This window comes from Macrotis lagotis, chromosome 1 (assembly GCF_037893015.1).
Source record: "Macrotis lagotis isolate mMagLag1 chromosome 1, bilby.v1.9.chrom.fasta, whole genome shotgun sequence".
In the NCBI taxonomy this organism is placed as follows: Eukaryota; Metazoa; Chordata; class Mammalia; order Peramelemorphia; family Peramelidae; genus Macrotis; species Macrotis lagotis.
Window position 1 is genome coordinate 840,871,609 of NC_133658.1, and position 17,162 is coordinate 840,888,770.

The 17,162-nt window shown below is 31.9% G+C and overlaps 1 protein-coding gene across 1 annotated transcript; it reads right to left on the reverse strand.

Annotated features, from left to right (window-relative positions):
* Positions 1-2,491: 2,491 nt before the first annotated feature.
* Positions 2,492-3,475, reverse strand: LOC141507727 (olfactory receptor 51G2-like). Its single transcript, XM_074215669.1, has one exon. It carries the CDS (start codon positions 3,473-3,475, stop codon positions 2,492-2,494), a length of 984 nt encoding a protein of 327 aa, XP_074071770.1.
* Between the last annotated feature and the right edge of the window lie 13,687 nt (positions 3,476-17,162).

The following is a 17,162-nucleotide window of genomic DNA, read 5'->3' on the forward strand; positions in this document are numbered from 1 at the left end:
ACTTGTATGTTAGGGATGAGCCCCTTACAGATTTTGAATGGCTATTTTTGCAGGATGTTTGAAGACAGAGATCATGAGATATGGTGGATAGAGACCTTGCCTTAGAATCATGCAAATTTCAGTTCAAGGTCTGTCTCTCATACAGACTTGCTGAGTGATGCTGATTAAGTCAAGTGAGTTCTCAATACATCAGCCATCTCTCTAAGACTCTAAATTGCAAAATAGATATAGATATGAATTATTAGTAAAAGAAATTTCTCTACTAGGATTTCCCCATACTAATGAAATCACACATTTGCTACACAGAAAAAAATAAGATAGCAGGGGAATTTAAGCCCTTAGAGATGTATAAAGGTCATGTTTACATATTAAATATTCTATATACATTTATTATTTTAATAAGCATTTATTGAATACAAATATGGGATAAGCATTGTGCTAAGATATTAGATCGTTATTAACAAAACATATATGAAGTATTGTACTAAGCATTAGTGATAAGAAGACAAAAGTGAAACAGCCCTTACTCTCTAGAACCTTCCTTTTTTAGTGAGAGGAAACAACAATAACAACAAAAAAAACATATCTTATGTTAGATATTCTGGTCTTTCTAGTAAAGTTTTCTATGACCCTGGGCAAATTATTATCTGTCTGGACCTCAGTTAATTGTATGGAAAAGTATAAAAATGGTGCTGTTGCAATAGAATAAATGAAATAAGAAATAAGAATGTCATATGAAAATTCAAAATTAGCAATGTAATCTGCTTTTAATTTTTTGCAAAATTAGTTTAAAAACTTATATAATGAATAAACTGAATAAGTATATCCATAAAATTTTACCAAAATTTATTGTGGAAATCTTTTCTAGGTACTTTGAAAGATCCTGAGTTGAATGGGAAATGATTCTTTCATATTAGTAACTCACAAGCATCGAGATTTCACAAGGAATTTCAAGTGAATTTTACAAAGTGTAAAGTAGTGTATCCAAGTGAATTTTACATAGTAGGGAGAAGGGATGAGGTTTTGGAGAGTGTATTCTGTTAGGTTTGCTAGGGTAAGAGATTCGACTCAGAACAGTGTATATATATGTAGTCCTTACATTTGGCCAGTAAAACTGATCTTCCAGCTATTTCTGATACATAATTTGTGATCTTTGATCTTGTGATTGTTTTTTATAGTCAATGCCACATATGTGAAATGCATACACTCCTCATATCTGCTAAAAACGATAGTCAACTAACATTTATGTAATCACTATTATGTGCTATATGCTAGGGATACCAGCAAAAGTATAACAAAGGAAAGCAACACAGAATAACCCCTGCTCTTAAGGAACTCACAGTCTAATTGGAGAGAAAAACATGAAGATGATTGTGTAGAAATGAGTATATAGACAGTATAAAGTGCGTATAGTCTTGAGTGAAGACATCAAGATAAAGACAGCCTGGGAAAGACTTTAATTGAGACTTGAAGTAATACAAGGAAACTGAAAGGCAGAGAGGAGAAGAGACAATTTCTAGCTTGCTTCAAGGCACAGTTCAGTTATCTCCTCCCATAAACATACTTTCCCACCCCATCTTCACTCTCTCCCATTAATTAGTACACAATCTTTCCTGAAAATACTATCTATTACTTTGTATATATTTTATTTACTTTCATGTATTCAGATTATATCCTTTAAATTAAACAAGGACTCTTTGTCTTTTTATTTCATTAATGGTGGTAGATATTTAACTTTTACTATTGTTGAATATACCTAATGTAGAATGGGATACATAGGAGGTGCTAGATAAATATTAAGATGAATTATTTGGTAGTCAGGGGATCTTAAGACATTTTCCCTATTTCCTTTAATTCAAAGGCAGAAAGGGAAATATTTGTTAAGGGGAATGGTAGGATAGAAAGAAGAAATGGGAACTCTTTGAAAAGATAAGAGACCAACCTAAAGACAGAGAGGCTGAAAGTGACAAAGAGAGAAAAAGAGAGATATACAAAGCAAAAAGATAGAAAGAAAAAGTATTGGAGAGCATCCTTACATCTATCCATAAGGCCCCATCCCTTCACTTATCCCAAATCAGAAAAGTAATCTCTGTGAAATATTAACTAGAGACATGGAAGGTTATCAATATAGCAAAAAGATATCTCAGGGGCTAAGTAAAATAGAATATTTATAAAATCTCTACCAATGGGGAAGTTGAGGTGAATAATTTGATAGTTTTTTGAAGTTGTGAGCTGAAATGGGGCTAACAACTAGACCCAATATAGTAATTAGCAAAATCTGATAATAAATGGAACAGTACAAAGCTCTGGGATGGATAAAAAGTGAAATTGGACCCATGAGTGGGCATTTCAGTTCTAATCCAAATAAGGATATCTAGTATAAAAAATAACCAAGGACTCTCATTTTGCTTAAATGCATGGTGCAGAACTAGAACCTTGGTTTCTATTCCCTAGACCAGATCTATTTCACGAAACACTAGATATTATCCTTTCAGCTTTTCCAGCTTCCCAAGGACTTCTGCAGGGCAGCACGTATTTGCTTAGTTTTCAGGCTATAGATGATGGGGTTGAACATGGGCGGCATGAAGAGATAAATGTTGCCTAGAACAGCATGGGTTATAGGGGAACTCTTCAGATTGACCCGATGCAACAATGTAATTGCTAGGAGTGGCATGTAGAAGATGAGCACAATGAAGATATGGGAAAGGCAAGTGTTCAGTGCCTTGAGCTGACCTTCTCTAGAAGCAATTCCCAGCACAGATCGAAGGATTAGGGTGTAAGAGAGTACAATGAGAAAGGAGTCTACTCCAAAGGAGCAAATGACCAAGGTTAGACCATAGAAGATGTTGATCTTGACAGGACCACAGGCCAGCTTCATGACATCAGGGTGAAGGCAATAGGAGTAGGAAAGGGTCTGCCCTTTGCAGAAAGGCAATCTTTTGAGGAGGATAGGCAATGGAATCATGAGGGCAATGCCCCTCAAGAAGGCTACCAAACCCATTTTAGTGATGCGTGGATAGGTGAGGATGGTGGTATAGTGTAATGGGTGGCTGATGGCCACAAAGCGATCAAATGCCATGGACAAGAGAATCCCTGATCCAGTAGAGGAGAAGGTATGAATAAAGAAGAGTTGGCTAAGACAGCCATCAAATGCAATCTCATGATGACCAAAAACAAAAACCTTAAGTACTGAAGACAATGTTGAGATGGACAGACCAATGTCAGCTCCTGCCAACATGGAGAGGAAAAGATATTGTGGCTCCCAGAGGCTGCGCTCTGTCTTAACCAAATATAACAATGTACAATTGCCAGCCAAAGTGATGGTGTACATAAGGCTTAAGAGTGAACCTAGCCACATGCGAGCACCTGCCAGTCCTCGAAGACCAGTCAAGATGAAGACAGATGGCTGGAAGGTAGTGCTATTGTATGGCAGCAAAATGTCATGGGAAGGGTCCTCAGAATAATTCCAAGTCATGGATACTGTGAGATGAAAAAGAAAAAGAAATCAGATGTGTGTGAATAACCAAAGATCATGCCAAATAAATATTGGAAAAATACAGGATCACTGCTGCATGGTAATGAATGTGAGGTGCTATTGAGGCAATAATAGAAACACATTATATATGGTAAAAAAAGACACTATAGAGCTCTTGAATGCAAATGAAATTAATATTTATTCTGAGATTGCAACACTCAGACTGTATAGACCAAACTCTAAGAAAAATGAGTAGGACTCAGATGTCTAGGAAACTAACCAAAAAAGTGAATGTTGAGTCAGAAATATTTGCTAGTTTTTTGACCTTGAAAAATCACTCAAGCATTCTCAGTATCAGTTTCCTTATCAGCAAAGTTCCTACTGCACAAAGTTAGTGTGAGGATCAAATGAGGAACAAAAGAGATATTATCTGCCTAAACTGTTTTAGAAACTTTAATAGTTATGTATTTTCTCTTATTTTTTGGAAGCAGGTTATTAATGCTCACTGCAAAAGACAACATATTCATTCAGTTAGTTTCTTAGGGGCTGGGGAAGCCTCTTGTCCAGAGAACAAAGGGGAAGAAATCTGTAAAATCATAATTCAAAATTCAAAAGAAAGATCTAAAGAATCAAGCAATATGTTACTTCCAGAATGGCAGTAGCTATTACACAGATTTTATCTTGTAATTCAGAAGAAAGATTTATGGAGAATTAAGAAAGGAAAGGACCTAAATTAGAAATGGGTTGGATTCGTGAAGTGTGCAGGAAAATGCTTGGAAATGGGGGACAATTGGTAAGAAGGAGATTCAGATTAAATGACCTCCTGGTTGGGTTTAGGAATATGTTACATTATCTATACACAGGTGCAGTTCTCATACCCAAGGTAAAAAGTAGATTGCAAACACAGAACAGAGTGGAGACTACTTGTGGATACTCTTGAGGAATAAGGACCCTGATTTCAATACCAAGACAGAGGGAAGCATTAACTATTGTGACTGCAAGAGAGAGAGAGAGCAAAGGAATGCTAATTCTATTCATTTCAAGGACCTGTGACCATACTTCTCCTTATAAAATAATACCTTGGAAGAACCAAAAATTTATAGATCACTACATCTCACTGTGAAAACAGAAGCACAAAAGTCCTAAATCTTAGGAGAGCACTACCTCTAACCCAGGAGAAGAAACCACTTCAATATGAATCCAAAAGTCAAGAGAAAATAACAAAAAAGATCATTACTGTAGAAAGTTATTGTAGTAATAGGAAAGATCAAGGCACAAAATTAGAAGAAAACAACAAAGACAAAAGAGTTACATATAAAACCTCAAAGAAAAGTGTGAATTGCTATAACAGGCTAAAAAAAATTCTCAAGAAAGCACAAAAAGGGATTTTAATAGTCCAATGAGAGAGAGAGAAAAAATCAGAAAAAGAAATGAGAATGATGTAAGTTTAGTAAAGGAGGAGCAAAAATCACTGAAGAAAGTCACACCTTGTAAAAGAGGCTGAAGTATCCAATTAATTGAAGAACCCCTTAAAAAAGCAAAATTTGTCAATTGGTAATAGATGTAAAAAATCACTGAAGGAAATAATTCCTTAAAAATCAGAATTGGTCAAGTGAAACCTAATAACTCTAAAAGACAACATAAAACAATAAAACAAAATTAAAAGATGGGAAAAAAGAGAAATGTGAAATATCTCATGTAAAAACAACTGAATTGAAAAATAGTTACAGGATAAATGATTTAATAATTATTGAACTACTTGAAAATTAGAATAAAAAGAACCTGGGGATGGTCTTTTAATTATTGTCAAGGAATTATGTGAAAATGTTTAAATATTGCTCATGGCTAGTTATAACAAATTTCTTGCCATCTTGGTAGGGAGAGAGGGTGTGATGAAGGAAGATAGAAAAAATGTCGAAACTCAAAATCTTGTAAAATATAAATATTGAAAACTGTCTTTACATGTAACTAGAAAAAATACTATTTACAAAAAAATAAAAGGGAAAGCAGGAAAGAAGGAATTATTGATATCATGATAGCATCAATCAGAATGTAAAAATGAAATTTAAAGAATTTATTGATCCCCTTTTGAATGAGATCCTGAAATTAAAACTCCCAGGAATATGATAGAGAAATTCCATATCTCCCCGGTCAAGGAGAATATATTGCAACTATACCGAAAGAAAACACTTGAAATATAACAGAATCATAGTCAGAATAACACAAGTTTTCACATTAAAGAATTGGAAGAATTGAAACATTATATTCTGGAAGGTAGAATATGTAGAATTACAGCCATCAGTTTCCTATTCTTGAAAACTAAGTATAATCCTTCAGGGGAAAATATGGATATTTAATGAAATAGTGTTCTTTCATGCCTTCCTGATGCAGAAACTAATGCTGAATAGAAAATTTGACTTTCAAGTACAATTCAAGACAAGCATAAAAAGGTAAATATTGAAGAAAAATCTTAAAGGAAACTAAGATCAAAACATTTACATTCCTTTTAGAGAAAATTATAATTTCAACTGCTAAGTGCTTTACCATTATTAGAAAAGTTAAAAGGGAGAAATGTAGAAAGTAGGCAAAGTGTCAGTTAATTATGACAAGAAATTTTAAAAAGTAAAATTAAAGGATGAGAAAGAAGGTTCCATAGGGATAAGAGGGAAGGGAATGGGAAAATGCCAAAAATTAATAGGCACCAAAGGAAGATCTTTTAAAATGAAGGGAAAGATGGAGAATGTATAATGTTTAAACTTTTCTTTCACTGGAATTTTCTCAAAGAGGGAATAACATACATTCAGTTGATTATAGAGCTCTGTCTTACTCACAGAAAAGAAAGACAGGAAGAGAATAAGAGAAGAGGTAAGAGATTTAAAGAAGACAGAAGCAAAACAGATCATTGAGGAGGGTTAGGGTAAAAAAAGAGAAAAAGAGAAGGTAAAAACAAGGGCAAATTGAAAAACAGGAAATACACAGGTCACTATTAAACTGTGAATTTGAATAAAGTGATATCACCCATAAAATGGAAAATAAGGGCTGGAGCAGAATATACATATTTGGTTAACATGAGGTTAAAAAAAAGCAGAGGGAACAATCATGATCTCAGACAAAGAAAATGCAAAACAAGAAATAATTAAAAATAAGGAGAAAAGTTACATTTTGCTAAAAGTTTGATAGGCAATATGTACCAAGTTGCATAGCTTCCAAATTTATAAAAGAAAAGTTAAATAAGTAACAGGAGAAATAGACACAAATCTATAATATTGGGAGCTTCAACTTTCCCCTCTCAGTAATAGATAAATCTAACCATAAAGTAAATGAGAAATAAGTTAAGGAGATAAGTAGAATTTTTGAAAAGATAGATATGATAGAACTGTGTGGAAAATTGAATGATAATAGCAGTATGCTTTTCTCAGCTATACATGGTACCTTCATAAAAGTAGATATATTTTAAGACATAAACTGACAGATAGTAGAGAGCATAGAGCATTGTTTCTGGAATCAAGAAAATCTGATTGATATGCTTAATAGTTGTGTGACTTTGGGGATGTAACTTTTCCTTATTTGCCTCAGTTTTCTCATCTTTAATATAATCTAAAAAAAGGAAATGACAATGCAGTCCAGTATCTTTTGCAGTAAAAATACGAATGATATCACAAAGAATTGGACATGACAAAAATGCCTGAGAAACAAAACACAAAAATCTCACAATCGATTGTATAAAAGCAGAAATATTAAATATAAATTTTAATAAAAATGCAATAAAAATAGTTACAAAAAATGTCATAGAAAGAAATTAAAACTGATCAGAAACTACATATTCTACAATTAAAGTATGAGTGGCTCAGAGAATAATACATAGAAATAATGCAATTAAAAAGAATGATAGCAATGATAAAACATGCTTAAATTTAAAGAGTTCAGGTAAAACAATAATTAGGGGAAATTTCATATCACTAAATACTTATAACATTATAATATAGAAAGTATAGGTCAAGGAATTAGGTAGGCAACTACAAAAAAGAAAAAAACACCGAAGAAGAGATAAAATTTAAAATCCCCAATTAATCAACAAATTGAAAATCCTGAAAATCAATGGAGAGATTAATAATATCAAAAGTAAGAAAGCCATTACAATAATTAAAAACATTATTTGATAAAAAATAAAATGAACAAATCATTGATTAATGTAAAGAAAGAAGAAAACCAAATTGCCTGTGGCAAATATAAAACTGTGAATTCAATAGAAATGAAGATGCAATTAACATAACTTGCATGTGCTTATTTGTCCAGTTATTTACCAGTAAATCTTATAATCTAAGTTAAATAGATGAATATTTACAAACATATGACTTGCCCAGATTAACAAAAGAGGAAATAAACTACTTAAATAAACCAATCTATGAAAAAAATTTAAATAAGCCATAATAGAATACTCTATTTTTTAAAAGAACCAGATTGATTCATAATTGAAATCTGCAAGCATTTATAAAACAATGAACTCCAATATTATATAAATATGTGAAAAGATAGGTAAAAAGGAAGTCCCATCAAATTCCTTTTACAACACAAATATGGTGATTATACCTAAGCCAATAAGAGAAAAAGTAAAAATAATAAAAGATAGATAAATGTCCCTAATAAATATTGATGTAAAATTTTAAAATATATTAGAAAGTATATTATAGAAATGTATCACAAAATTATATTTTATGAAAAGGTGGAATTTACACTAGCAATTAGGGACTAATTCTATAATGAGGAAATCATCAGCATAATTGACCATATTAATAAAATCTCATTTGAAATTATATGATTATTTCAATAGTTGCATCATAAGTAATATCTATATTAAACTTCCAGCAAACATGTATGTTAGAGATGTTAGAAATGTTTCCACTAAGATAGGAATGAAGCAAGATTATCCACTTTCACTAACATTATTCAATGTTTTAGTAAAAATATAATCTATAGCAATGGGAAGGAAAAGATATTAAAGTAATTAAAACAGATAACAGAAACAAAATTAGCACTTTTTACAGATGACATTATAGTATATTTAGAGAATTCTAGAGAATCTACTAAAATGCTGAAAATGCTTAACAACTTCAACAAAGTTGCAAGTTATAAAATAAACCCACATAAATGAGCAGCATGTCTTTATATTACAATAGAAATTATCAGGAACAGTCAGAAAGAGAAATTTCCTGTAAAACAAATGTAGACTATTCAAAATGCTTAGGATTCTATCTGCAAAGATCAACTCAGGAAATGTAGGAAGATAATTATAAAATACTATTCACAAAAAACTAAGCAATTTGAGAAATAATAATTGCTCATGGGTAGGTCAGGCAATATGATAAAAATGACAATTATACTTCAATTAATTTTACTTATTCAGTGTCATGCCAATGAAATTGCCAAAAACTATTTCATAGAACTAGGAAAAATAATAATTAAATTTAACTGGAAGAAAAAAAGTGAAGAATGTCAGGAAAATCAATTTAAAAATATGAAAGAAGTGGGTCGAGAAGTATACATTTTAATTGTATTACAAAGCAGCAATCATCAAAACAATCTGATACTGCTTAAGAAATGGGGATCAATCAGTGGAATTTGTTGGTACATGTGACACAGAAGTAAATTATCATAGTAATCTAAATTTAGACAAACTCAAAATTCCAAACTTTTCAGACAAGAAAAAATTATTTGCAGAAATTACTGGGAAAACTGCAGAATATTTATTAGAAAAGAGATATAGACCAACATCTCAAATAATATACCATATAAAGTCAAAATGAGCACATGATTTATACATAAAAGTTTACATCATAAGCAAATTAATTTAGCATAGAATATTTTCCCAGTCACATTCATGAGTAAGGGAAGAATTTAGGACAAACTAAGAGACAGAAAGTATTTCTGGTTGCAAAATGGATAATTTTAATTACACCAAGTTTCAAAAAGCTTTACATAAATAATACTATTGCAGCCAAAATTAGAAGAAAATAGAAAAGTGGGAAGTATTTACAGTGTCTCTGATAAAGTGTTTGCTTCTCAAATATATACAGAAATTAATCATATTGATAAGAATATAATGCCCAAATTATAAATGGTCAAATAAAATGTAAAGGAAGTTTCCACAAAAAATCAAACCTACCTATAGTCATATAAAAATGCCACAAATTGATCAAAGAGGTTCAAAATGAAATAAAGTTCCATGTCAAACATGATATATCAAATAATATAAATGAAAATAAAAATAGTAAATGTTGGAGTAGATATGGAAAAGTAGGGAACTCATGTACTGTTGGAGAAGTTGTGACTAGATCCCACTATTCTAGAAAGTAAATTGAAGCAATTCTCAAAGAGCTAAAAACTGGGCAGGCCTTCTGACCCAGAAATACCACTATTAGATTTGTATTCCAAAAATATTTTAAAAGGACATCTATGAACAAACATATTTATACCTGATTTTTGGAGATGGTAAAGAATTAAATTGAGGAATAACTGAACAAATTGTGATACACGATTATGATGGAATATGATTGTGCTTTATGAAACTGAAAGCAGGATGCTTTCAGTAAAATCTGTAAATACTTAAAACAACTGAGGTAAAGTGAAATGAGCAGAACTAAAAGAAAATTTATATATATATATATATATATTTACATATATATAGCTACAGTAATAATTTATGATGATCAGCTGTGAAGATTATAACTATTATCAGCAACACAATAGTTACAACAAAAGATATACACACCTCCAGGAAAAGAACTGATGAAGCCTGAATGCAGATTGAAGCATGCTAATTTTTGACTTGAATTTACTTGGATTCTTGAATTGTTTTGTCTTTATTTTTTTTTTTTGCAACTTGACTAACATGAAAAAGTTTTGCATCACTGCACACATGTAATCTATATTAATCTTCTTGCTTTTTCAAGGAGTTGGCAGGAAAGTAAAATGGAACCTAATTTTTTTCAAATGTTCAAATTTTACATGTAATTTATATGAAATTGAGAAAAAATAAACATTAAATAATTATTTATTTTCATTTTATTGAATTATATTAAATCATGTTGACCAGGAATTCACTAGGATATGGTAGTGGAAGAAAAAAAACACACTAATGGAATCATGAATCTTTTGAAGTATTGAAAAAGAAAGAATATTATGTTTACTGTCAAGCTTAACTTCTTTGAACTTGAATATTCTCCTCTGTAAATTGGGGGAAAAATACATCACAGAACCAACCTCATGAATTGTTGAGAGGATCAAATGAAACAGTTTATAAAATTGTATAAAAGTAACTATCAATACTTGGAGTTTAGATATTCTTCAGTCAAGAATGACAGGAAGTTGAAGGAAAATGTGAAGGAAGCTGAGGAAATCTTCCAAATTAGCTAGATAATATTTTTTTCATAAATTATATGATGACAGGAAATCATATTATGGCAGGGGTTAGATTAAATAGTTTCTGAGATCTCTTCCATTTCTGAGATTCTGTTTATATAGCTCACAAAACATTTGTATGTATAAAATTAAATATTGTCACTTATTCCTTCAGATCATTTTCCCTCCACCTTCCAATCACTAAGGTTCCATTCCTTACCCCTCTTCTCCTCGAATAATATAATATCTCCTTGCCAAGTTGTTTTATATGCTCCCAGGTTCTCCTCATTTCTAATCCATTCTATTTAAAATGACTGGCAAATAATTTGCCTAAAACATAGATTTGGCTGTGTCATTTGCCTCTTTCAAAATAGTAAATATTTACCTTCTGCTTGTAAGATAAAATAAAGAATCCTGAACTTGGCATGTGAAGTCCATCATAGTCTGAATCCAGTTTAATTTTTCAGATGAAATCAACATTAATTTTGCTTGTTCACCTTGTAACAGTCAAACTATCTTATGTTTGTCCGACCCAGCATTCCATCTCCCACCACCATGACTTTGCATATATCATCTATTCTTCTAATACACTCCCTCCTCACTTCTTAGAATACCTAGCATCCTTAAAATCTGAACTCATATACTACCTCACCATATTTTAGAGGAAGCCTTTTCTGATCTCTATTGTTTTGGTTCTCTCCATCTAGTTCTTCTGAGTCTATATATACATACATACATACATACATATATATATATATATATTATATATATATATATATATACTTGTATACACGTGGAAAATATGAATTATTATATGGTACAGTGAAAAGATCTCTAACCAAACTTGCTGTTCACATCTTTGTATAACTCTGTGCAAGTTATCTGTTAAAGGGGGCCAGTAACATTTTTATTGTTTACCTCCTAAATCTGTTGTAAGGATCAAATCACATCATTTATATATGTAGAGTACTTTATACTTTACACTCAAAAACAATATCCCATCTAAATATCATCCACTAGCACCAGTAGGTTCCTAACGCCAACAGCCCATTATTATATCTCTAACATGATATTTCAGAGACTGTAATTTCTTTCCAAATTCAGAACAAATGTTGTCTCCTACAGGAAGCCCTTCTCAACTTCCTATTTTCATCACCTCCCTCTTTCACCACCAACTTCTAGTGCCTCAGCTCTTCTACTATATTTCTTTTGTATATTTTTATTTATGTATGTGTACCGGCTATCTTATCTAATACAATGTAAGCTCCTAGAAGAAAAAATTATTTTTTTTTCCTTTATACCTTTAGTGCCCAGAATAGTTGTTGGGACATAGCATTTAATCAATCTTGTTAATTGATTGAATTTGCTATTTACAGAATAACCTTCCCCTGATAACCTCAAAAATACAGCTCATACAGTTTTATGTAGGATGATATCTAAGTGGTGCTGGAGAAATTTCTTAATAGTCCAGGTGCCAGTATGATGAAGCAAATGCCTACGTTCTCTGGGTTGCAAAAGAAAATTCTTGTCAACAGTCAGTAATTACTAGGAAATTCTACTTCACTGAGAATAGAAGCAAAAGCAGTAGGACCATCAAAGGAATTGAAAGTGACTGAAAACCTTAGAATCAATAATTCTCTCTCTGCATCCCAACTTTTAGAGAAGTTGCTTGGAATCATATAGCTCTCCCTATTCCTTGCTCTAACTTCAGTCAGTATAGTTCCCTAACTTCTGTCACCCATGCTCATATATTACAGTATGGAGAATTACCTGCAAGTCTTTTAGAGTAGCTAAGCCACTTCTGCCACTTCTATCCATCCCTGACATCTATTTGAAGAACTTCTTGGGTGGAATGATGAAATATTTGTGTGTGCTTCTCACCAAGTGAGGTCCCAAGAGTATGCTAGAGGAAAGGAAGAGGGAGGGACATCCAGGATTATAGATGGTAGCACTGAATCCATATGCAGCAATCACCCTGGAGATTCAGCCAGCAGGCTGGGAAAAAGATAAAACTAGAAATTACTGAAAATGAGACCAAGTCAGTGGAGGAAGGAGCACAAAGAAAAAAACCCAAGGGAAAAGAAAGAGCTGTATCTGGCTAAGCCTGAATCCTCAGGGAGTAGAATATATTATACCTTTAGGAAAAGCTAAATATCACTAAATACTAAGTGCCTTGCCCCTAGTGACAACAGCCCATTATTGTATCTCTAGTGATAGGAAATATTCAAAGTGCCAATGAATCTTTCCCCTTCCCTGCTCACCTTCATGATTATTGGAAATGCCTAGCCTGGGAAAGAGGAGAACTATGGAACTATGGGGAATTTAGTGGAAATCACCATTCTATTTGTAGATTTTATGACAAAGACAATGCTAGTTTGATATGAAAAATTGAAGTTGGGAGAGGAAAATTCAAAAGATTTTAAAATAGGATAGGTTGCCAGCTCAGGAAGATCAAATATACAAAGTTCTGAAGGCAGATAGGAAAATAAAGAAGGAAGCACAATCATAGTTGTTTGAAGAAGTTAATATGGATGCACAAGGAACTTAATCAACCAATTTAGATTGAAAAGAGAGGAAAAGACAGACAGACATATGTACATAAGATGGAAACAAGGACAAGTAAAGTGATCGCCAAAATATGGTCAGGGGTATAACAGTTCAAAATAAGCATTGATTGAAGAAGTCCAAGAATGCCAAAAAATTTTCTTTAAATTATATAAATTATATTAGTAAAAAAGACAAGTATCAAAGATAATTTAAATCATTGGATGAGACAATGATTTCTGAAATTATTATTTTCTTTTCATGTTTCAGCTGAATAAAGAATTATATTTGGATTAGAAAGGTTAAAAAATACTCAAATGAATTAAATGATAATCAAATATCTCCTTCTTATGAATGTCCTCTCCACTGATGGAAACTGAAACACATCCTATAAATCCCTTTGTCTGTCTCCCATAAATTTTGCCTCAGTTGGCCCCAAAATTAGGAAAATTTTCTCTTTCTCTTTTTGAAATACTAAAAATTTCATTACAGGAAACATTTCCCCTTACTATTGATATATAACCAACTCATTTTTAAATCATGCATATTATAATGTCATCTTTCATTATGGTTCTTTTCAGGTCCTTACTTGTACCTATTATATATCATGTTCATACCCATGATGTTCTTCTGTATTATATTTTGTATGGTATATCTCTGAGACTAGAGCATTCCTTGACTTACAGTTATAAAAAAAATCACATTCTTGGAATATTAATTAGTATTAAAAGATGAACCATTTCTTACTTTTGGAAAAAAATTAGGATTGTCAAATAAGATTTTCAATTTACTGAAATTGTTGCCTAAGTTAAGTAGGAAAATAGGACAAAGGAATTATTATGAATTCAAGTCACCAAGATTTGAAGGTTAAAAACATTCTGGAAGTGGAATGCTATGCTTTGAGAAATAATGAGATCTGTTTCCGAAAAAAATGATTTATGGAAAGGTAAGTTACCTACTTACTGAATGTAGTAGAGAGGTGGTTTAGGGTTTGAAAAGGAGTTAATTCTGAAATACTATTATACCATGATTCTTCTATACTTAGTTTCTTCACACTCTTGAGGGCTTATCTGTGAGTACACCTCTCTATTGACAGTCCCTTTCATCTATATATTAGATTATTTAACCTCATGTCTAAAAAGATGGTATTTTGTAAAGAGAAAAAATATTAAACATTAATTAAGGGGATCTGAGCAAATGTTTTGACTCTGACATTTATTCACATCATCCTAGATATCCATCCTCGATATACATCCCATTCTTTATCTGGAGGCAATAATACTTTACTTGCTAGAGGACAACATAGGGTTTTTGAAATAAAATTCTTTTAGGTACCTTAATTATCTACAACAATATTTGTTAGTGTCCTATGGACCAGCATTCCCAGTTTTTGCAAACCTTTCTACAGTGCCCTCTCATCATTTATGCATATCTAACTCCTATCCATCTTACTAGAACAAAGTAAATTCTCAGTTTTCAAAGAATTATTTCCTAAGACAGAGTTGAGATTAGTACCAAGGTCCTCTGACTTCAATTCAAGCATTATTTTCACAATACCATGATGCCTCTAAGGACAATCAATCAGTTAATGGAAAGACCACGATTTTCAACCAGTATTTAAGCAACTTGGTTTCTATCCCATTTCTAATTTCATTACATCTTTCTTCTTCCCAAGACATACTTTATGGACCTTTTCTTCTTCATCTGTTCTTGTTTCCCCAACAATTCAGTGTTGTGATATAGTACTGGTTAAATATAAATGGAAATTAATTCTCCAATAAATAATTAATTGGTCAAGGGATATTAACAAATAGTTCTCAAAATAAAGGTTGAAAATTTAACAATCATATAAAAATTATTTCAAGCCATTCAGATTTCACTACATCCATTTGAATTTGTCATTGAAGATAAATGACAGAGATAGACACTTTGTAGGGCTAAAAGATATGCTTGCTAATGTAATGTTGGGAGAGTTTTCATTCGATCCAGTCTTTTTCAGTTGCAATTTGAAATCCTTATAAGTATGACTAAAAGGTCAATATTTTTTGATCCAGATTTCCTACTGTTAATCATAGCATCCAATATTGTGTCATAAAAATATTTATAGTGGCACTTATTGAGGTTAAAGAGAACTTGAAACAAAGTATATGAAACAACTAAGCAATCAGCTGTTAATGGATATGATGGAATTTTTTTAAAGAATTGCATATGAAGAATTCAAAGAATTTAGGAATATTTACCAGAACCTTCATGTTAAATAATAAAAGCCATAGACACTGACTTATTCTACATAAAGTTTCTTCTTTGTTAGGTTTAATTTGATAATAGAAAAAAATAGTAAGCTATGTTAAAAATATGTTCTTAATATCAGACTACCCAATCATGTCTGGTCTCTTTCTTTCTCTCTCATCCTCTGGGAATTCTATCTGGCCTGACTGCTCTCCTGGAACATAGGGAGGTAGAAAGTACAGGGGAATATAAAGGAGAGAAAAATCTTCCAATTCATAAGGGATCCTTACAAACTTTGTCATCCCATTGGAGTTCAGTGGTGGGTTTGAGGTGAGACCAGAAATCTGTGTATTACACAATCTGGATGAGTGAGGAGCATGAAAACTGAAGGTCTTAGGAAGTGGGAGCAAAGTAGAAATCATTTAGATTTTTATAACATCTACAGGCAAATATAGTTTAACATAAGATTTAGAGTTGTTAGGAAAGTTAGAGACTGTCTAGTCAAACTGTTTTATTTAGAGATCTCTCTCTAGAGAGAGATAAGAATTTACCCAAGGCAAGGTCTCAAGAGTTAGAAGCAGATCAGTCAGGATTTGAATTCAGTTCTTTTCATATGAAAATAAAATTGCTTTTAATTTTATTACATTTACATTTTATATTACTTTATCCAGCTGATATCCTCTTCCTCTCCTCTGCTCCAGATCCTTCAAGGTCCTTTCCGGTTCTACTACCTTCTTGAAGACAGGCTACTTAGACCATACTTGCCTTACTTCTTTCCCTTTGCTCTTAAATACAAAGTCACTATTCTAATGCAATTCTATACTGTTTTGTATATAGCTAAATTTCCAACTAAAATGTGAGCATCTTCACTTTATTTTAAATATTAGAGAAGGCTTTACTAAGCATTCATCATATAAGAGATATTAAGTAGACATATGCCAATGAATTGGTGTATTCTTTCTTCTTTCTTATCTCCTTTATATTCTTCTGTAAAAGATCTGTGTCTTCATAATTGAGCTCTCTTTTAATCTGTCTTTATTTTCTTTTCCTTATTTAATGAGAATTCCATAATAATCAAAAGATTCCATAATAATAATAATAGTTAGCATGTATAGTGTTTAATGATTTACAAAATCCTTTTTATATATAATTTCATTTGATCCTCATGTTAATAACCCTGAAATGCATATGCTGTTGCTATCTAAATGAAAAAGTGATTGAGGTAAAAGATAGTTAAATGACTTATAAGAATCTAAGACTGGATTTGAACTCAGGTCCCCAACTTCATGTTCATTGCTTTATTTGTAATATCACCTGACTGCCAGCTAATATCTCTAAGGTTCATCTGACTAAATCTATTAGCAACCAAGCCAAAAAAAAAGAGTACTCATTTTGAAATCAGATTATATGGGTTTGAAAATCAATACTGCCACTTATGACCTAGGACAAGTTACTTGATGTCTCTATGCATCAGTTCTTCTAGTTTTTGGACTAGATGGCCTCCAAGTTCCTTTTT